The 21,978-nt window shown below is 48.6% G+C and overlaps 1 protein-coding gene across 1 annotated transcript; it reads right to left on the bottom strand.

Moving 5' to 3' along the window:
- Positions 1 to 495: 495 nt before the first annotated feature.
- Positions 496 to 10,246, bottom strand: LZTS3 (leucine zipper tumor suppressor family member 3). The gene is made up of 6 exons (XM_081097235.1): positions 10,127 to 10,246; positions 6,708 to 6,767; positions 5,389 to 5,613; positions 4,403 to 4,874; positions 3,209 to 4,081; positions 496 to 2,872 (listed from the first exon to the last, which is right to left on the bottom strand). The coding sequence occupies exons 4-6, from the start codon at positions 4,847 to 4,849 to the stop codon at positions 2,174 to 2,176; spliced, it is 2,019 nt and encodes a 672-aa protein (XP_080953361.1). The 5' UTR covers positions 4,850 to 4,874; positions 5,389 to 5,613; positions 6,708 to 6,767; positions 10,127 to 10,246; the 3' UTR covers positions 496 to 2,173.
- Between the last annotated feature and the right edge of the window lie 11,732 nt (positions 10,247 to 21,978).

The raw sequence follows: 21,978 nt of genomic DNA, 5'->3' as shown, positions 1-21,978 counted from the left end.
GCCTTTTGGTCCTCACCACTAATTACAAACTGGTTCTTAGACTCATTAATATGTATTCTACCCTCAAACATCAGCCCATTGCTATAAGGTGGTTCAGGCCACTACAGGCTGCATCTAGCTATCCTGCATCATCCGTCTTTTTGGCCAGCAGCCTGGTGTCCAGATTTTGAGCTGGAACCAGCTTGAAACTCTGAAGAGAATGCCCCACTGGCCAGAAATGTGGAACTACGACTCCTCCTGGGCAATATGGAGGAGCTTGGACTTTGAGCCAACCTCTTGGCATGCATGGCCCAGTGAACACCTTGTCTCATGCCTCCTCTGGGAAATGTTTACTCCAGCTTTGCCCTCCACACCCCCTCACCTGCAAAGACTCAAGTCAAAGAATGCCACTCAAGAGGCTTTCTCCATTTTATTTCTTTGGGAAAAGAAAACAAAGTCTTTCCATCACATATGGTAGAGATATATATTTATATATATTTATATATAATTTCTTTTGTGGTTGGAAGTCCCAAAGCTGAGTCTGTTAATATTTTTTTTTTTCTTCTACTAATGCCTTCTTTTCTCCCTGCCCCTCTGGCCCAGGCCCAGATTCTGGGACAGGTCCACCGAGGGGTGAGTGGAATCGGCAGTGATTGCCAGCATGGCCCCCCCCTCCCCCAACCCAGTTCAGAGATCTGGTGAGGGCCACAGGAAGGGGCTGTGCAAAGAGATAGAGGCCAAAGAGGCACTCCTGTTTTCATGGGGGCTGCACAGCTTGTTAAACAGTCACCAGTCATGGGAGGAGGCTGGTCAGGGGTTAGAGGACTTGCTCACAGTAGTTGCCAGCTCTCTCCACCCAGTCCCCAAACCTAGTCTTGGGGGTGGGAGGAAGAGAGTGAAAAGAGAAATACAAGGGCTAAGGGCCAAGCCTCCTCCAATTTTTATTGCTGGTGAATTAGAAATTTGCCTTTCCCTTCCTACCTTGGGGAGATGGACTCTGAGAGGGCCCATACAGGAGGAAGTCACATTAGATGCCCCAACCCCACTGATGGCCATGTCAGGCCTTTCCTGGGCTACCTCAGGGCCCTGGAGACCCAAAGGTCAGCCTTGTCTTTCAAGGGCAATCACAACCACCCCCCAAAACAAGGGCCTCAGGCTCAGGTTTGGGCCCAGTGGAGCTTGGAAGTGGGCAGTGAATGCACCAGATATCAAGCAGAAATTTCTACTGGAAGAAAAGGTGAGTTTTGAGGGAAGAGGTGACAATGATGTTCTGAGCTGAAAGCAGAAGGAGGCTGGGGGAATGGAGTGGGGAAGACATCACAGACACTCATGACCTCAGTACGGGTGAGGGGAGTGCCTGAGAGGCAGGTAGCACTTAATAGCTGTAGTTAGAACCAGACAGTGGCCCTGTGTGTGGGCAGGCCAAGCAGATGAGGCTATTGCCCTTGGATCGTGGTCAGGGAGGGGTGTGGGGAGGGAGAGCTTAGAAGCCTCCAGGCGACCTTTCCAGGAACAGGAGGGCAAATCTTTCCTGGACACTGAGCCTCCAGCCCCAGCCCTTCCCTCCCTCAATACACACTATGGACACACCTCAGACCAAGCCAGGCTCTGAGGCCTGAACCCTAGAGACCTTGGTGGGGAGGGGCTGGGCAGGTAGCCCTCTCAACCACAGGCAGGCCATCTGCTCCCACTTGTCCTGCCAATCTGCCCAGGAAGGGAGAATAGTGCAAGAAGGAGAGAGGCCAGGAGCCCAAGGTCTGTCAGTTTCAGCAGACCCCCGCAGGTTACATGGCCTAGGAGGTGAGCACAGAGAACATTACTGGACACAGAGTAGCCAACAGTAGCAGCCCAGACCCAATGAGGGGCTGGGGCACCTCATGGCACTACAGGCCTGCCACCTCCATCTCCAACAAGGGAGTGCCAACAAAGGGAGCCTGGGCCCCTAGTCCCCGCTCGCTCTGCTCTCTCCCTGTTCCGTCCTTGGAGGAGGGCCCGGTGGGTTGCCCGGAGGGGCAGCAGTAGAGCTAGAAGGGCACTCAGTGCAGGAAGGGAAGGGACCTGGCCACAGCTGCTTTGAGAACCTCTTTGGTCTGGGGATATGGGAAACCTGGGGAGGAGAGATGGCGGGAGGGGACATTGGGGACTCTGGCCTTTGACAGGGTATTTGTCAAAAGTCCCATGCCGAGATCAGGGATCAGATTTCTGTGGACTCAATGCGCTCAAGGCGGGAAGGGGTCCAGGCTTTCTTCTCCTCGCCATGTTGGGGGGTGGGGGTGCTGGCACCCCCTGCGGCCCCACGTTCACGCAGCCGCCGCTCGAGCTGCTGGTTGCGCTGGTACATCTCCACATAGCTCAGCTGCAGCTGCTTCTGGTACTCGATGACCTTCTCCTTCTCCTCCAGCCACACGCGGCGCTCCTCTGCGAAGCTCGCCCCCTGGCGCTCCCGAGCTCGCCGCTCGGCCGCTAGCTCGGCCTGCAGCCGCCCCACCTCCCGCCGCAGGGCCCTGGTCCCGCTCTCCCCACCAGCATCCACCTCCCCGTCCAAGGAGACTAAGGAGGCGGCGGCGGCCACCCCTGCCTGCCGGCGCATCTTGGCCTCGTCGCTCTCGCACGTGGCCAGAGCATCCTGCGGCTCGGCGGGGTCCACCGGGGTCAGTGCCGGCTTGAGGCAGGCGGTGGGCAGCTCACCCTCGGACAGCTCCAGGCTGGCCTGCTTGCTGCCGAAGGAGTCCCTCAGGCTGAGCAGCTGCTCCTCCTTCTCCCGCAGCGACGCCCGGCCCTCCCGCAGCTGGGAGCGCAGCCCCACAATCTCACTCAGCTTCTGGGACACATCCGCCTGCGAGTCCTTCAGCTGCTGCTTCAGGAGGGAGATCTCCCCGGCTTTCTGGCACACCTGGGCAGGGGCGGGTGGGAGAAGCCAGGTGAAGGCAGAGCTCTGCTCACCTCACCCCACCTTCCATATCCAGCCCCAGAGGTCCCAAGCTTCTCCGGGGCATCAAGCTGGGCAGCAGTGACACACAGGGCCCCCTCCTCAGACTCAGGACACACGTGGCCAATCCCACCCAGTCCAGGGACAGCTCTCTATGGTCCTCAAAGACACTGCTAATCAGTCTTGTGCCCCACCCCCACCTTCCATTCCCCTGGTGCTCACGGTGGCCTACTGCTCTGGGTTCCTCTGCAGGGACGGAGGGGAGGAGACAGGGAGAAGGCCCAAGCCCCCAACCCGCACCTCCCACTTAGTTTCCTCCATCCGGGGCAGGAAGTCGGCCTGCTCCTTCTGGCAGGCGGCCACCTTGTCCTCGAGCTCTTCCCGCTGTCGCATCAGGCGGGCTGCCTCCTCCTGCAGCTGCTTCTTGTCCTGCTGCAGCCGCAACACTTGCAGCTGTAGGCCCTGCTGAGCACGCTGGGCGCGGCGGGCCACCTGCTGCAGCTTCCCGCTGCAGCCCTGCCGCAGCTCGGCCAGCTCGCGCTCCCACGCTTTCTGCCGCTCCTCCAGAACCTGGGCCACCGCCACCTCACTCTGCTCCAGGCTCCTGCGCAGAGCGGCCACCTCCTGCTCTTTCTCCCACAGCCGCTCCTCTAGATCCTGGATCAGAGCGCTGGGCGAGGGTGGTGAGCAGGCTGAGAACGGCAGGCCTCCACCTCCGCCCTCTCCCGATCCCAGGTGGCCAGACCGCCCCATGGAGGAGGAGGACCCACTCTTGCTAGAGGCCCGCCCACTGTCAGAGGTGGCCAGGTCCTGGTAGCCCGACCCACCGCCGCTACTGCCAGTGCCACTGCCACTGCCACTACCATAGCCGGCAGTGCCAATGCGGTTAATGTGGCTGGTGGAGGCACTGAGGGGCGCCACGTGCTGGCTGTAGTTAGAGCTGTAGGTGGGCAGGCTTGTGAGTGAGTTCCGGCCTGAGTCTGAGAGGCTGCCCCCACCCCCGCCCGCTGGGGTCATGGTCCGAGACTTGTCCAGTCCACCCTTGAGGCCCCCAGGGCCCTGTCGTCCCTCAGGGGTCCCGCTGGTCTGTGGAGGACACAAGTTCTGCATGGAGTGGAAGTTCTTGGGTACAACAGGCTTGAAGGCTGAAGGCCGAACTAGCGGCTCTGAGCACTGCGTAGAAGCAGAGAAGGGACAGTGGACATCAGGATGGGGCCTTAGCCTTGACCCCAGCCTCTTCCCTTTGGACAAGACTTCCCTACTTCCCACCCTCATTGATCTCCATCCCAGGAGTCACTCAGGGCTGGTGTCTACCTTATGGTCCACCCAAGCCAAGTCTTTATCCTGTACCCACCAGCTGGATTTGGCCCCCAAGGCCCACCCTTCAAGTCCAGTCTCCATCCTGGCACCTACCACAACCCAAATTCTAAGAAAGTCCACTTCACCTTCCACTGAGCTACCTCCCATCCCCAGAAAAAGGCCCTGGGGACTGACCTGGTCTAGCTTGCCAGAGGTGGCCAGGAGCTTAGGTGGGTGGCTGGGCTCACGATACTGTGGTGGGGCCTTGTCACTGCCGCCGCTACTGCTGCTGCCACCACTGCCGCCCACCATATTGCCACAGACATCCGTGTGGTCACTGCCCCGCAGCTCACCGTTGAGGTAGAGGGAGTTGGCGAGAGCCTTGTCCTCGGATGGGTAGCGGCCTGGCCTCTCCCTGCTGGCCCCACTGCCACCAGCTCGAGGGCCCTGGCTGCCCCCACCCCCTGTGCGGGTGCCCACGCTCTTCATGGCGAACTCCTGGGCATGGGCAACTCCACTGCCCACGCTGCCCATGGCCAGACGAGGATCTGGGGGTCCGAGCTCAGAGGGCCGTGGGGCAAAGGCCAGGAGGGGATCCCGCCCTGAGTCAGCTCGCACAGGCAGTGTCTCCAGCTTCGCCATGATTGAGCTGGGGTGGTGGGGGGCACTGCGGGCATAGGTGAGAAAGCAGGATTGGTCAGACCCACTCCCATGCCCACCACACCACACCACACCACACCCGCCGAGTCAGCCCCAGCTCCACCTGAACCCTACCTCTCGGTGTCCTCTTCCCTAAAACAGACACAGGAATTCCCAGACACCCAAGGAGAGGGAATGGGGCCGGGTAAAGAGTGATAACCTTGGTAACGGGAGCTGCATGTTGCCCGAGCCCAGGACACTATACCCGCCATTCCCTCCCGGATCTGCTCAGCTCTGTATTCCACTCCTCACCCACTCCTCCTCCACCAGCTTCCCAGACTCAGTGGCCCACTCAATTCTTTACTGCAACCTCCACACCTTAGGGTTCTTTACCCTGGGTCCGGACCCCTACATCCCACCCTCACGGGCAGGGAGATGGGATTGGCAGGGGACAGCAGTGCCTGAATCCAAGAGGGAACCTCAGAAGTTAAAGGAGGGGGAGAAGCCCACCCCTACCCAAAAACTGTGGGCGGGGTCCTAACCTAGGGTGTTGCAGTCAAGGGCACAGGTGGAGGCTCACGACCAGCACAGGCTCTTCTCCTGGCCTTTCCAAGGGGGTGGGGACCGACAGGCCCTCAAGCCTGGGACCCGTGGAGGCCGGGTATGCAGGGGTCATGCGCCTCACTCTGGAAGTCGGAGCTCGGCCGGAACCAGCGGAGTGACTTTAGACAGACCGGCAGCGCCATCCTGGACTGCAGTTTCCTTCTCTGTGAAATGGGAGGAACGAAGGACCTACCTCGCGGAGCTGCCACGTGCCAGGCGCCCCCAGGCGACAGGCGCAGGAGCGGACTGGGGTGCTGCGGGCGGGGGTAGCAGCTGCTTTGCAGCGCGCCTCCGGGCCACCTCGGGCACGCCCCGGCCCCCGCGGCCAGCCAGGAGCCGCGGCTGCAGCGCGTGGCCAACGAGCCCTCCCGGAGGTCTTCCCAGGTGGGCGCCACGGGGCCCTGGCACGGAGGGTCCCCTCCCCGCATCCAGTATCTCGGAAGAGGACCCCAAGCCGGCAGAGGCCGGGCGGAGAACGCGACGCCGCTACCAGCAGGCGCCCGCCGAGCCTCCCTCGGGGCCTGCCTTTCCCACAGGTGGGCGGGAATGGGCGGGGCCTGCGCACCCAGCGGAGCCTGGGAAGATCCCGCGCGGCGGAACCTCCCTAAGAATTCGCTGCCTCCGGGAAGACTTCCTGGATTACTCCCCTTTCCCACTCCCTGTGGACCTTGACCCTGCTCAGTGCACCGTGAAGTCCTCCGCGCCCCTCAGTGGGTGTGCACCCCCACCCCCCAAGGCGGGCCCCCAGGAACAGGGCCAGCAGGGCTTCGGGTTACCTGCAATCGGGAGACCCTGCTTCCTGGTTCCTTTGTCTCAAGCCGGCACCTGGGAACGCCTGCCCCAGAGATCCCAATACTGTAATCCAGCCTGGCAGGGGCTGCAGCAGTGCCTACCAGCAGTGTAAACACTCAAATCCGCGTGCCAGAGATGGCAGGAATGTCCTTCAGGCTCTTACCCCCTTACTCCCATCAGAAACCAGGCCAAGAGCACGCCTCTGCCAAGGTGAAGGGGTCCAAGTGGCACCCCACAGCCCCTTGGGCATTCCTCAGACTGTCTTCTATCCAGGTGCCCACTTCTAATGTTGTGTCCAGCGGAGCCTGACAAAACTATTGCCCTTCAGTCACCTGACCACCACACCTGGAATTACAGCCCTAGGTGGTTGGAAAGTTCACCACCAAGCCAGTCCACACTGCCTTTGTGAAATTCCACTCTCTCAGCGCCTGCTCTAAGGTGTGGAGAAAAGCACTTTATCACCTACCTCTCTTGGCCAATCTGTCCCGTAGGGCACAACAGAAGTGCAGGATCAGCAAGTTCAGACCTAGAGAGAGTGAGGACCTCCTTACTTTGGTGCCCTAGGTGCCTGCCTCTCATGCCTCACCCTGCTCCCTGTTCGGCCTCCGCTCCCAGTATACACCAACCTGGCTAGCCCTCAGATCAGAAATCCCACTCCTACCCTAATCATAACCCCCTTATTTCACCATCCCTGGTACAGTATAGGGAGCAGCTAAGCAGCTGAGGATGGAGGCTGAGTGGCCTGAAGCTTGGAACCAGTGGGAAGGCCTAGGCAGGATTTGGGAGGAAAAACTGACAAAACTTCATACAGATGGAGTTCAGGGCGTGGGGGCAAGGAAGGATCTGGGTCGGGACAACAGGGTGGGCATGACGCATTTAACATGACAGGGGGAGACTGTTTGGGGGGGAAAGGGCTGTAAACTGTAAACTTTGGAGAAGACCAGAGAAAGATATCTCTCATACTGGAGAAGGAAGGAGGGAGGGAGGCAGGGAGGAGAAGAAGAGAGACTGAGCATCATCAGCATTCGAGGATAGTGTGGGTGGGGCCCAGCAATGAGCTAGGATAACAGCGCCTCAGAAGCCTGGGAGACAGTGTAGGAGCAGGAGGAAGGCCAGAAGGCAAGCCCTGCGGAACAAGAATGTGGGTGCAATTCTGGTGTTAAAAAACGGGCCAAGTAGAATTGGGATTGGAGAGCGCGCCCTGGATTTCACTGATGTCTATGAGAGAATGGTTTCAGAAAGGTAGTGCCAGGCAAAGCCAGGAGTAGAGGGTTCTGGAGGGAGAGATAGGAGGTTCCCTACTAAAAGAAGGCCAAAGAAGGCAGTCATTTAAGTGATTTGGAGTCCAAGGGCTTTTTTCTAATTTTAAAATAAAACATGGTAGAAACTTGAGTGTGTTGATATGCTGAAGGAAGTGAGACTGGAGATATAGGCAAGGGGGCTGCACCAGAGGCCTGGGTGTGAGCATGAGCAAACCTCAGAAGTAATCATGTTCATGAGAGTGACAGGGGATAGTAATGTTTGGGAAGGTGCTTTGTAAACTGTAAGGTGCAATACAAGCATGCAGTACTACTACCTTCTCTGAGACCCAGGAAACAAGATTCTGACCATAGGTTGGGGCTGGTCATATGCCACTCTGCCCCACCATTTCCCTAGAGTGTGTGATCCCCAGCCAGACTCAGATACCCAGGGTCTTGGGTGGAAATGGGGTCCCAGGACTGTCTCCTAAGCCTTTTTTAAAAAAATATATATATTTTTATTGATTTCAGAGAGGAGGGGAGAGGGAGAGAGAGATAGAAACATCAATGATGAGAGAGAATCATTGATTGGCTGCCTCCTGCATGCCCCCTACTGGGGTCGAGCCCGCAACCCATGCATATGCCCTTGACCAGAATTGAACTCAGGACCCTTCAGTCCATAGGCCGAGGCTCTATCCACTGAGCCAAACCAGCTAGAATTCCTAAGCCTCTTATACTGGTGCTTTACCTGGGAATCCTTTACTGCCAACCCAAAGCAATTCTCCTCAAGCCTCATTCTCCAAAGAGTTTCTTGGCATAATTCTAATTTGTCATGGGTAACCCCATGCAAGCATTCGGTCTCTTGCCTATTCCAAGCCTGTTTCCTCAGAACCCCAGCAGGGAGCTGGCAAGATAAGGAGGGGCATATGCTTCCCTGATAGGCAGAAACTGAGTTGAGCTTTGCTATGGGTCAGAGTCCTGAACTGGCCCCAATAGCTGAGTATGGTCTGCAATGGCTGCCTTATGGCATCAGCTCAACACCCTGGATGATAGCCTGTTGCTTGACTCTACCTCTATCTCTGTCCCGTCAACCTTCAGTGCCTGGGAAATTACAGTATTAGCAGTCACAAAGAGCCCAAGTGGATTCTACATGTGGGTTACATGGGCAGGTCCCTCCAACCCACAGTTATCACTGCCCCTCCCTACCAGTGTCCCTCCCAAAACTAGGAACAGTCCACCTTCTCTTGGGGTCTCAGAGGTCCCAAGCTCGGCCCATTCACCTCCTAAAGAGCTCAGCAGCCCCTCCTGCCAGCACCCTTGCTAGGGGCTCCTCACTGGCCTTTCTTCCTCTGCACTCCCTCTCCTGCACAGCTGCCAGGGAAATCTTTCCAAAGGGCAAAGCTGATCTCGTCCCTGCTCTGCCCAAATTCTTCCATGAGCAGCACCAAGCGCAGTAGACTAGACAGAGTTCTGGAGGCATCAGCTCCAAATATAAATTAGGGGTGGAACTGTGTGCAGCGTATTTCACCTCAGATTCTCACACCTACCTTACAGGAATCTTAAGAAGTATATGTATTGTGGGTGAAATGCCTGGCATTCCTCTCAGCCCCCAGAACCAGAGGCCCTAGGCCTCTCCCACTGCACATCCTATTTCCCCTGATCTGAGCCCCTTTCCACTCCACACAGTCTCTTCCCAGATCTCTGAACCCATCCTGCATCCTTCAAGGCCCAATCCAAATGCTGCCTCCCAGGACAGCATCCTGACTGCCATGGCAGGAAGGGGTCTTAGAGCTCTTGGCTCAGGCTACTTAATGGAGATTTCATTCTGAGGTTTCCCCAGTGCTGGCCTGTGGGTGCCCACGGGGCACAGATTGCAAAGTCCTGGGGGTCCCTGGGCTCTGGCACTGAGGAGATGCAGAGAGACTGTGTGGGATTGCTAGAGATGAGCAATGCAAAGAGGCAATGAATCCAGGCAGGAAAATCAGGAAGGTCTTCTGGGAAGGACTAAGGGAGAAAAGAGATCGGGGGCACTGTAAATCTTTTGGGGGTGCAGAGGTCTCCAGAACTTCTTGGTTGGGATGTGTGAGGGGAGATCCATCTTCCCTTGGCGACAACGGGTGAAGGTGGTCCATCCCATAGGTCCTGGGTCTGATGAAGCCCGTGGTTTCAGGACTGTGGGGGCTGACAGCAATTCCCACCCCCCATCACACACACGCGCACACACACGAGTCTCCGTGCGGAGGGGTGGGGGTGTTCGCCATTCACCTACAGCCCACAGCCCCGCAGCGCCACAGAGACCCCGGCCACAGGCCGTCCCGAGAAGGTGCCCAGGGGGTCTCTGCGGTGGGGGAAATCTCGGCCTCCTTCCCCGCGCTCCCCACCAACGCGTGTGGCCCCGGGGGGCGGGGCGCAGAGGGAGAGGTGACATAATCCGGGCCGCACCCCCTCCGGCCTCCACTGCTCCCCAGGCCCGACGAAGCATCCGTGACATCATCGGCCTCATCTTCACTCCCCTCCCCCCCGGACCCCAGCAGCGGGACGCGCCCCCTCCCCGGCTCCGGGTCCCGCCGGAGGAGTCTCGCGGTGCAGAGGGCACGGGGAGAGGCTGACGCTGCGAGGGACGCCGCGGTGGGCCTGCTTCACTTACTCGTTGCTCCAGGGTCCGGCGCGGGGTCTCCGGAACAGAAGCCACCGGCCCGGCTCGCTGGCGCAGCCCTGAGCCCGCCCGGCGGGGCGCGTGGCGCGGGGCCAGCTCCGCTCCGCGCCCCTCCCGCTCCCCGCCCGGGCCCCGCCCACCTGCAGCTGCGGCAAACGCGGGCCCGCCCTCTGGCCACGCCCCCCGGGGCCGCCAATCCCCGGGCCGGGGCGGGACACCGTGTTTTAACCCTTTGGCTGCCGAGTCCCTGCCCACGTTTGGGAGCCGCGTTCACCCACTCGAGTCTGCCGGGAGCTCCTCTGCTCGTCGCCTGTTCCTTCCCAAGACCCTTCGGCTCAGTCCCCAGTCTCCCCAACAAATCCAGTGGGGCCACGCCCTCTCTGAACCCCACATTTTTGGCGACAGGGAGGGAGCCCACTGATTTGGGGAAGGGGCTCCCGATGCCGAGCCCCGAGTCACATTCCTCTCCCGCTCAAGCCCTTCGGACGCGGCCTCCCAGGGGACACCTGAAACCCTGAAAGTCTGCAAGGTGGGGCGGTACCAGATGTCCTGGGTGGATATGACACGGCGGTGGGAAGACCCGCCCCCGCGCGGGGTCCACAGGCGGGTGTGCGGGAGGCTTCCAAGGACCGTGTCTGCATTCGTCAGCAAACAGCCAATTTGAAACTTGCTGCTCGGAAATGCTCACTGGCGGGAGACAAGTTAAAATATACATTTACAGCCCTAGCTGGTTTGGCTCAGGGACAGAGCCTAAGCCTGCGGACGGAAGGGTCCCAGGTTCGATTCTGGCCAAAGGCACATGCCCAGGCTTGATGTAGGGGGCGTGAAGGAGACAGCAAATCAATGGTTCTCTCTCATCATTGATGTTTCCATCTCTCTCCCCCTCTCCTTTCCTCCCTGAAATCACACACACAATGTGTGTGTGTGTATAAATATGTATATTTATACACAAATCTATTTATACACAAATCTATTTATACACAAATATATATATATACACAAATCTATTATAGTTCAAATTTATCAAAACTTGGATACTTAGGTACACACAGACTGTACATGGTACCATTTACAGTTGAGGAAAATGTAAACTGTGTGTATACACACACACACACACACACACACACACACACACACACACACACAGTTCAGCAGGGTTTCTACGCTTTCACCTTGTGCCCGGCACCTGGGAGGAGGCCTGGCCCTGTCCTGCATCCTGAATAAGAGAGTGGGGCGGGGACTCCATCTTGGAGCCAAAGCATCTGCTTCACAAACACAAGCAGCTTTCTATGAGTGGGAATACTCACCCCACCTGGAGTAATCCTGGAGGATTGCCTGGAGGAAGAGGTCTGCCTGGAACTGGGGCGTTAGCTTTAAATAAGGCAGAAAAGCAAGCCAGGCCTAAGGTTCAGCATTAGCAAAAGCCTGGAGGTACAGGGGTCCACCCTAAGAACATGCAGTGCCTCCACTCTGGCTGATATATAAACCCATTGTTTCTCTGCTGTTGTAGCTAATTTTTTGGTTATCTGTCATTCTATTTTATAGTTTTAACTTTTGCTATTTCCTGTTTTCTGAGTTTTTCCATATTTGCTTTTATCTTCTAGTGTTTTGCAAGGCAGAAAGCCCATTTTTAAATTGTCCTGGTGGTTGCCTGTAAGGTTACAAAATAAAAAGTTTATATTCTAGCCCTAGCTGGTTTGGCTCAGTGGATAGAGTGTAGGCCTGTAGACTGAAGGATCACAGGTTCGATTTCGGTTAAGGGCACATGCTGGGGTTGCGGGCTCCATCCCCAGTGGGGGACATGCAGGAGGCAACCCATCAATGATTCTCATCATTGATGTTTCTCTCCCTCTCTGAAATCAATAATAAAAAAAAGTTTATATTCCACAAATTATTAGTCAATGACAAATCATTCATTTTTATAATCTTTATGTAAGGAGAAGTTTAATGTGCCTTCCCACTCCTGGCCTGCTACCCTCACACCTACTAGTATTTGTCCACTTAATCCAAAATGATAGACCCAGATTTTGTTTACATTTTTTTAAAGCCACTAACTCTTCTTTTCAATCATTGTTTTTGGCTTTTGCCAGCCCTTTGTTTGATTGGTATCAATGTCACTGCCAGTTTTTTCATGCTCTAATTTTTCTTTTCCTCACTCAGACCCCTCTCACTTGACTGGTGATTTCCAGGACTCCTGAATATTATGTTTTTCGAAGCCTTTGGCCTAGGTGAGAATGCTTCCTACTGTACCGAGCCTCAAAAGCTTCACAAGAATCTCTTGCCCTTATCCCATTATCTTTTGGCATTTAAAATGGTAGCAAATACACCTGAAACTACATATAGTTGACCCTTGAACAACCTGGGCTTGAACTGCACAGGTTCACTTATATGTGGATTTTTTTCAATAAATGTATTGGAAATTTTTTTGGAGATATGTGACAATTTGAAAAAACTTGCAGATGAACCACATGGTCTGGAAATATTGAAAAATTAAGAAAAAGTCAGGCATGTCATGAATGCATAAAATATATGTAGATACCAATCTATTTTATAATTTACTACCATAAAATATACACAAATCTATTATAGTTCAAATTTATCAAAACTTGGATACTTAGGTACACACAGACTGTACATGGTACCATTTACAGTTGAGAAAAATGTAAACAAAAGGAAAGATGCAGTATATTTGTGTAACACAAAATATATACTAATCAACTGTTTATGTTATTGGTAAGGCTTAAGGTCAACTGTAGGCTACTAGTAATTGTTTTGGAGGAGTCAAAAGTTATATAAGGATTTTCAACTGTGCAGGGGTTGGTATCCCTATCCCTCTCTCTCCACATTGTTCAGGGTTAACTGTAACTTTATTTTTTTAAATCCTCACTTGAGGATTTTTTTCCATAGATTTTTAGAGAGTGGAAGAGAGGGAAGAGGGGGAGAGACACACACACATCGAATGGTTGCCTCCTGCACATGGCCGAACTGGGGCCGGAGGATCAAACCTGCAACTGAGGTACGATGTGTCCTTGACCAGGAATCGAACCTGAGACCTTTTGGTGCTCAGTCTGATGCTCTCACCACTGAGCAACCGGCCAGGGCTTAACTGTAATTTTGCATGTCAATTATATATCAAAACAAATTATAGCAATCTGGGCTGGGCTGGGCTGTTTTAGGTGAGCAGCGTGCCTGGTGTGCCGGGTGCCTGTTGGGACTTTTTATTACCCTCAAAAGTCAAACATTTGTATGACTGCCAGTATGTCTCAGTGCAAGCCTTTTTCTATTAATTTTCCAGAAATAAAAGGTCTTTTCAGCTTAGAAAAGTTTTCTTCTATGTTCCTGTCTAATCTGTGAACAGATTGTTGTTCTCTTCCTCCACTAACATTATCACATTGGGTCACCATTGTCAATTAAATCTTTGTCCTTTTTCTTTGCATCATGGGAGAGTATCTTGTTTTTCTTCATCACCACGAATTTAATATTCTTCCGTCATCAACAGTACTCTTCATATTTAATTCTGCTCATTTTCCTTTTTTTTAGTCAGTTTCCATCCATCTATCTTGATCTCAATCTCTCTTTATAGTATTCTGTTCCTAGCTTTAGAGAATGTGGTTTTGCATCTTAAGAACACCAGGAAAATAAGAAAATACCATAACTGACTCTGTTTTAATATATATGAAAATCTTGATAAAGTAGACCATCTTCTGGGAAATAAAACTACAAAAGTAAGAAAGAGGTTGAGCCTGGCTGGTGTGGTTCAATGGTTGAGCATCAACTTATGAACCAGGAGGTCATGGTTTGATTCCCATTTAGAGCACATGCCCAGGTTGTGGGCTTGATCCCCATTATGGGGCGTGCAGGAGGCAGCCAATCACTGATTCTCTCTCATCCCTGATGTTTCTAACTCTCCCTCTCCATTCCTCTCTGAAATCAATAAAAAAAACATATTTTTTAAAAAAGAAAGACGTTAAAAATATTATCCAAGAAATATGTCCAAAAAAGACTTGGGACTCAGATGGTTTAATGAAAGAATTCTCTCAAATTTGCTATAAATAGATTTGCTATAAATCTAAAAGAGCCAAAAGTTAGAATGCTATTTCATTTTCTGAAGCCACAATTCCCCTTTACACCAATTCCCAAAAAAGGTAGCATAGTTCAGCCCTGGCCAGGTAGCTCAATTGGTTGTAGTGGTGTCTGGTATACCAAAAGGTTGTGGGTTCAATTCCCAGTCGGGGCATGTATGGGAGGCAACTCATCGATGTTTCTCTCTCTCCCTTCCTCTCTCCCTATAAAATCAATAAAAACATACCCTCAGGTGAGGATTAAAAAAAAAAAAAAAAAGCAGAGAGAGAGAGCACAGTTTTGGGGGGAAATTCCTAAATACAACTCAAGGTAATAAAATTAAATAATATGTATAAATATAATCTATCTATATATAAAAGGCTATGTGACCAATGGTACGGCTGTCCAACCGTCTGTCTTGTACATATGACGTGCACTGGTAATTTAAAAGTAAACGTTGAGCCCTAGCTGGTTTGGCTCAGTGGATAGAGTCTGCCTGTGAACTAAAGGGTCCTGGGTTCAATTCCAGTCAAGGGCACATGCCGGGTTGTGGGCTCATCCCCAGTGGGGGGTGTGCAGGAGGCAGCCAATCAATTATTCTCTCTCATTACTGATGTTTCTATCTCTCCCTCTCCCTTCCTCTCTGAAATTAATAAAAATATATTAAATAAATAAAAAATAAATAAAAATAAATGTTGACTCACGCATGCGTGATACAAAGCTCTTGCTGGCGCCAATCGCATGCGTGTGTTTCGATCTGTCATTGTCAATCGTGAATTTGGTTGTTTTTGTTGACATTCTGAAGCTGAAAGAAAGCGTCGATTTTCACACATATTTGAGTGATGATTCCATCGATTTAACGGTTGATGCCGAAAAGGGAAATTTTCCCATCAAATTTCTTAATAGTATTACTTCTCCGGGAATGCTGTCATAAATTAAAATTGAAAGTAGGTGCAATCATCATGCTACTAAGAAATTTTAATAGTAAATGGGGTACTAGATTTTATCACAAGATTACGACCTAACATAATCAAAGCTGAAGTATTAACAGGATCTGTGGAAGGAGAGGTTGTTCTGATTCCAGGAATTGATTTGTCCCCATCTGACACTTGCCTCCCATTTAAATTAATTGGAAGACAGTTTCCCGTGATGCCAGCATTTGCGATGACTATTAATAAATCACAAGGACAAACTTTAGAAAGAGTAGAAATATTCCTACCTGAACCTGTTTTCGGACATAGTCAGTTATATGTTGCTTTCTCTAGACAGAGTTTGAAGAGCGTGTGATGTTAAAGTTAAAGTTGTAAATACTTTATCACAAAGGAAATTAGTCAAGCACTCTGAAAGTGTTTTTACTCTTAATGTGGAATACAGGGAGATATTAGAATAAGTTTAATCAATTTATCAGTCCTTGTTTTTATCAATGTTTTTATACCATGTTTTTGTTGTTTTTATATCATGTTTTTATATCATGTCTTTGTTGTTACATCATGTTGTTATTGTTTGCTTATTAACCAATTTATATATTATTTTCATATACATTTTACTAATTTTCTTTCATCTCTGACACTTCTATTATAGAGAAAGTGTGAATAGTGATATTAAAATATTTCTTCTAATTAATTTCCTTTCAATGTGCACAAACCCGTGCACCGGGCCACTAGTTGCATATAAAATGAAAAATCCATGAGTTTGCTAAGTAAGGAAAAAAAATCAGAGATGCCAAAAAGTCGTCCAAAAGAACCCATGAAGAAACCTCATAATTAACCTAGAGTGATTGAAATTAAGATTCGACAGTTTGTGCTACCTTGACATCTGGTGAAAGCAGGAGGGCCTTGAATGGCCTAACTGAAAGTTGCCCTTGCCAAACAATCTTTATCTAATGAACCAGGTGCAGCTAGCTCCTCCTTATCTCTGAGTATTGGGTTTCAGTCTTTGCCAGCCTGTGGAATTATTCAAACAAGCCAATAGCCAGGAACCAGGTATCACCTCACCTTCTTCTACAAAACAAAAAGACATAGATGTCTATGTACTGACATAGAAAGGTGACTATATTAAGTGAAAAAAAGCAAGCAACAGAATCACATGTATGCATATTATACTCTAGTTTGTCTATTATTTTAAAGCCAATATATACATGCATAAAAAAGTCTGGAAAGATACACAAAATTATTAACAGAGGCTACCTTGAGATGGTAGGATTGCAGAGGGCATGGCAGAAGACAGGACTCTATCAATTCTATAATGTTTGCATTTTTAAAACATGTATTACTTTAAAAAATATATATATTTTATTGATTTCAGAGAGGGAGGCAGAGGGAGAGAGAGATAGAAACATCAATGATGAGAGAGAATCACTGATTGGCTGCCTCCTGCACTCTCCCCACTGGGGATCAAGCCCGCAACCCGGGCATGTGCCCTTGACCAGAATCGAACCCAGGACCCCTCAGCCCACAGGCCGACACTCCATCCACTGAGCCAAACCGGCTAGGGCATGTATTACTTTTTTTTTTCAAAGTAAATAAGTTTGTTTAAAAGAATAAACAGGTAAGCTTTTCAAATTTAGTAACAGCAGATTATCAAGATATTACTAGTAAATATTTGCTCAAAACCCCTGCCCCAATGGAATTTGTGTTTTAATGGGAGGAGATAATAAAATAAGTAAAACATATAATGATTAGAAGGTAGTAAGTATAAAAAAGTTGAGATTACTGGGGAAACCCAATTCTGGATAAGGTGGAAGGCCTCACTGAGAAGGTGACATTCAAGTTACAGACTTGGGAGTGGATGGAACAAGCCAAGTATAAATCTGGAGGTTTCTAGGATACAATCCTTTTATCTAAAAAAAAAATAAAAAAAAAATAATGAGCTTTTCTTTTTCAGTATTTTTTTGTTTTGTTGCACTAAAGCTCCAATATAGAAAAAAGCTATTTAAACATTATTTTAATTACAATTTTTAATAAGGCCAATAACTACAGTAGGAATTGAAGATCTACCTTTTTAAATGACACTAGCTCCAGATTGTTCTATGGCTGAGTTCTACCCAATCTATAAAGAGATGATTCCAAAGATGAAAAGCTCCCAAATTCACTTTATAAGGGTAGAATAACTTTTTTTTTTGTTATTCCTCACCTGAGGTTATTTTTTCCAGAAGGGAGATGATCAATGATTCTCTCTCATCACTGATGTTTCTATCTCTCTCTCCTTCTCCTTTCCTCTCTGAAATCAATAAAAATATTTTTTTAAAAAAGGAAATAACTCCCAAAAGGAACATAGCCCCACCTTGATTTTAGACCAGTAAGACCCATGTTGGACTTCTAACCTACAGAACTATAAGATAATAAATTTATGTTGTTTAATGCCATTTAGTCTTTGGGCATTTGTTACAGCAACAATAGAAAACTAATGCAAGCATAAAATAGACATTCAACATTTATTTGCTGAATGACGAATGAAACTGCAAAATCTCTGTCTATAAATCTTGGGTTAAAGAAAGAAATAGATCATTCACAGAATACAAATGGCCAATAAGCTGTTAAAAACATCAGCAGCCCTGCCAACACTGAAGAGATGCAAATCAAAATCAAATTAGCAGACTATTGTGATCCTTCAGAATCAACCCACCAAGTTATCCAGAAGGGGGCTTGGGGCTGCTTCTCTGGGATGACTAGGCAATTCCAGGGACCTCCAAACACCAAATTGGGGGGCAGACAAGGTACTTTAATCCATGCTAAAGCTTTTTACAGCTGTGCTTATTTTATCTATAATAATAAAAGTGTAATATGCTAATTAGACTTGACAGCCAAACGACCTCCCAGACCTCCTTCCAGACAAAGTCAGGGCTGTGAGAGCCTCCATTGCAGCTGCGAGGGCCAAGCCCCTGGCACGAATTTCATGCATCGGGCCTCTAGTGAGGAAATAAAAACCTCTGGAATTGGGCAAACATTCCTGGGAATAACCTGTAAAGGTTTTGAAGGTTATCTAAACCAATATAAAACTAATGGAAACATTTATGATCCAAGTACGCTGGAGTCTTTTACAAGCCGATTAGCTGATGTTTACACACACACACACACACACCATGAAAAATGTTAAAGAAAAAATTTAAAAATATATTAGATTGTATTATCCTTTTTAGCACTGTTCTTTACTAAATTGCACATCTTACCTAAGATAGATGGTTTATGTTTTTATGTTCCCCAGGGTCCTCTGTAACATTTAATTTTTCTTTTCTGTTTTTACATAATTGATGCTTCATGTAAATACTAACAAAGAGACTTATCTGTACTTTACCGTGTAAACCTCATTGCAAGATATTAAGAAACTAAGTAGAAAGGAATACAAGCCATCACTCCACTACCATCCTAAGTGAGTTTTATGTATTTACATCTATTTGTGAAGCAGGTTGGTCCTTCTTAAAGCCCCAAGAAGAAGAATAAAATGATTATTGCGTCATGAAAATTATGGTCACGCCCAAATCTTTAACCAATCTTATGGAAATGTGCAAGCTCCAAAAAGGTTACCAAATTTAATTTTTGTAAAAACTGTGTAAATTTGCCCAGCAGCAAGCCTTCTTTGTAAACTTTTTACATTATCATTGCAGATAGATATGGTGATGGCTAAATGAAACTTTTATTACCTGCCTTTGGGGGTCTGAACTTCTCATGTGTCCTTCACTTACTATTCGCCCACTTTTCCTCTTCTGAGTTGCTATCACCAGCAGGGACAGTAGCTGAGATGTGAAAAAATGAGACTTTCCCAACAATAATAGATTCCATGTTCAATAATTTCTCATCTATTCATATTTGTCACTATGGTCCATTTTGGTATGAGGCAATATGCACAAATGAAAAAGGCATTAAGAGAACTGCCAAACTAGACATCAAGCGTGTGTCCCAACACTACCCTGTTATGTGAACTGTGGGGTTTAGCTCAACAACACCACGACTTGACTTACCTTGTTGATTAGAAAGAGTTAAAGTAAAGCCCTGTCTGAGTAGCTCAGATGGTTAGAGCCGTGGTCGGCAAACTGCAGCTCTCGAACCACATGCGGCTCTTTGGCCCCTTGAGTGTGGCTCTTCCACAAAATACCGACTTCTGCACATGGGCCATGAAGTTTCAATCGCACTGTATGTGCACGCCCGAACGTGGTATTTTGTGGAAGAGCCACACTCAAGGGGCCAAAGAGCCGCATGTGGCTCGCGAGCTGCAGTTTGCCAACCACTGGGTTAGAGCATCGTCTAATACACCAAGGTTGTGGGTTCGATCCCCAGTCAGGGCATATACAAGAATCAACCAATGGATGTACGTATAAGTGGAACAATAAATCAATGTTTCTTTCTCTCTCTCCCCTCTCTTTGTTTCTCTCTAAAAATCAGTAAAAAATAAAATAGTTAAAGTAAAGAGAGGTATTAAATCTCTCAGGTATTAAGTTACTCAGGATATAGTTGGAACATTATTAGTTTTAGTTTTGGTATTATGATGATGAATGTCTTTTGTTTCATGTTAGAAAACTAAGTCAAATTGTAAAAACATACTGTATATGAAAGTTAAAATGACTAAAACCAGATTATAGGCAAAAGGTTATATTTAAGTTTAACATGACAGTATTGGTATTCTGTAGGTTTTCTTATAATGTTCCCTTTACACATTTTGCTGTAACAATTAAATAGTGTATTAACCAGCTAAAAATTATGTATGGTATCAGAATAAACCAAGTAAAACTATTTTTAAGTGTCACGACTGTAATCCAAATTGCTTTTGGTACAACTCTGTGATTATCAAGTTATATATGATGTACAACTCCTCACCCAGATACTGATCCTCGCCTTGTCCTCAATATAAAAGGAACAGGTTCCTTAGAACCCTGTGTTTCAAACTGTAGGCCAAGATCTGTTAGTGGGTTATAAAATCAATTCAGCCACCATCAGCAATAAGACAGAACAGAGAAGCAAATATCAATAAGCATCTGATATTGCCAGCCAAGGCCAGTAGTGATTGATTCTCATCCTAATCACCCACACCAATTACGATAAGTGGACTGCTGTAAAGCTCTGCTTCAGTTATCTGTATATAGGCACACATATATATTGAGTCCTTAATGTACAATGGATTTCTTACTAAGAGATATTGTCAAAAAAGTCTGAAAAACACAGCTTTATAATCTCCAATTTTGGGTCTGGGATGTGCACTTGTGATGGCTGGTGGTGGTACTTGCAAACAGTACAAGGTGTGCAGGGAGGAAGTGATGAAGTAATGATGATTTGTGGGATACAATGATTGCAAATAAGGTTTAAGAAATGAGCTACTGCCTGGCTGGTGTTGCTCAGTGATTGAGCGTCAACCTATGAACCAGGAGATCACAGCTCGATTCCCCATCAGGGCACATGCTTGGGTTTTGGGCTCAATTCCCGTGTGGGGGAGTGCAGGAGGCAGCCAATCAATGATTCTCTTTCATCATTGATGTTTCCATCTCTCCCTCTCCTTTCCTCTCTGAAATCAGTAAAAATTATATTTTAAAAAATGAGTTACTGATTCAAAGCAATAAATAATCCCCCAAATAGAGCCCAAGTCTCTGGGTTCAGCATTCAACATCCTTCCCAGCCAGATGGCAAACTCCCTATCCACCCCATCTCTCCCTGCCCTGCCTTTTCCTTTCCCCCACCCAACACACCATGCCTCTCAGTGAGCCAACAGCCTTTACGTTCTCTGAGCCTATCCTCTCCTCAACCTGAAGACCTCACCGTGTGAATACTACAGCATTTGGCAATGTACCTGCTGGCTGGGTGATTGGTGCTCTCCCTGTTAGATTAATACCACTGTCTCCATCCCCACTTATGGATGGGGCCATGTTTTGCTCACTGTAACTACCTGGAGTGTTTAGCATCCTGCCTTGCAATCATTAGGCTCTCCATAGATTGCTAGTGTTGTTGGTTTTTTAAACACATTTTGAATGTTTAAATAATTTTTGTATTACAAAGGTTCACATGGATCCTGCACTGGGGCCACTGTGGCAGCTGCGGAGAGTCATTCAATTGTTGGGTGGGCCCTGGCCAGGTAGCTCAGTTGGTTAGAGCATCATCCAGATAGACCAAGGTTGTGGGTTCAATCCTTGCTCAGGGCACATATAGGAAGCAACCAATGAATGCATAAATAACTGGAACAAATTGATGTTTCTCTCTTTCTCCCTTCTTCTCTAAAATCAATTTTTTAATAAAAAATTGTTGGGTGAATGGAGTGACTACTGGTGGCCTCATGTGCTCCTTTTCTGAGGCTCAGCTTGATTCAGGATATATGAAGCCATCCAGGGCTCATTATTTTTAATTTTAAGCTTTTTGTTATGGGAAATTTTAAACATGTATAAAAATAGATGAGAATAACCTCTATGTACCCATTACTCAGCTTTAATAATTTTTCAACTCATGGCCAATCTTGTAAATAACCATTTTTTGAAAAGACAAGTTGCATTATATGGCTCTCCAATCACAGGCTTGTCAATAATAGGCCTTGGAGGTACATCAAAAAGAGAAGTTGTGATAGAACCAAACTGAACTGGACTAGACTCTACTGGGAGCAAGTGGCATCAAGACACCTGTTGGGCTGGGCTATGAAGATTAGGTACTCAGAACAAGCATAACAAACATTTTATAACTTGGAAATTACAAAAATCAAAACTTACCTGATTGGTTGGAATCAACAGTCTAGATTTCCTGATGTAGGGAAAATAATCTCACTATAAGAGGGGCCATGCCAGCCAGGTGGCTCAGTTGGCTGGGGCATCA

The sequence above is a fragment of the Myotis nattereri genome (genome assembly GCF_964212035.1).
Source record: "Myotis nattereri genome assembly, chromosome: 8".
NCBI lineage: Eukaryota > Metazoa > Chordata > Mammalia > Chiroptera > Vespertilionidae > Myotis > Myotis nattereri.
The sequence above is the reverse complement of the archived record's forward strand: the minus strand, read 5'-3'. Positions and strand labels throughout refer to the sequence as shown.

Coding starts and splice junctions, on each gene's coding strand:
- LZTS3 (XM_081097235.1), bottom strand. CDS start 4,849: ATGGCGAAGCTGGAGACACTGCCTGTGCGAGCTGACTCAGGGCGGGAT. Junction 4,082..4,402: donor CCTCTGGCAAGCTAGACCAG/GTCAGTCCCCAG, acceptor GCTTCTACGCAG/TGCTCAGAGCCGCTAGTTCG. Junction 2,873..3,208: donor TGGAGGAAACTAAGTGGGAG/GTGCGGGTTGGG, acceptor GCCCCTGCCCAG/GTGTGCCAGAAAGCCGGGGA.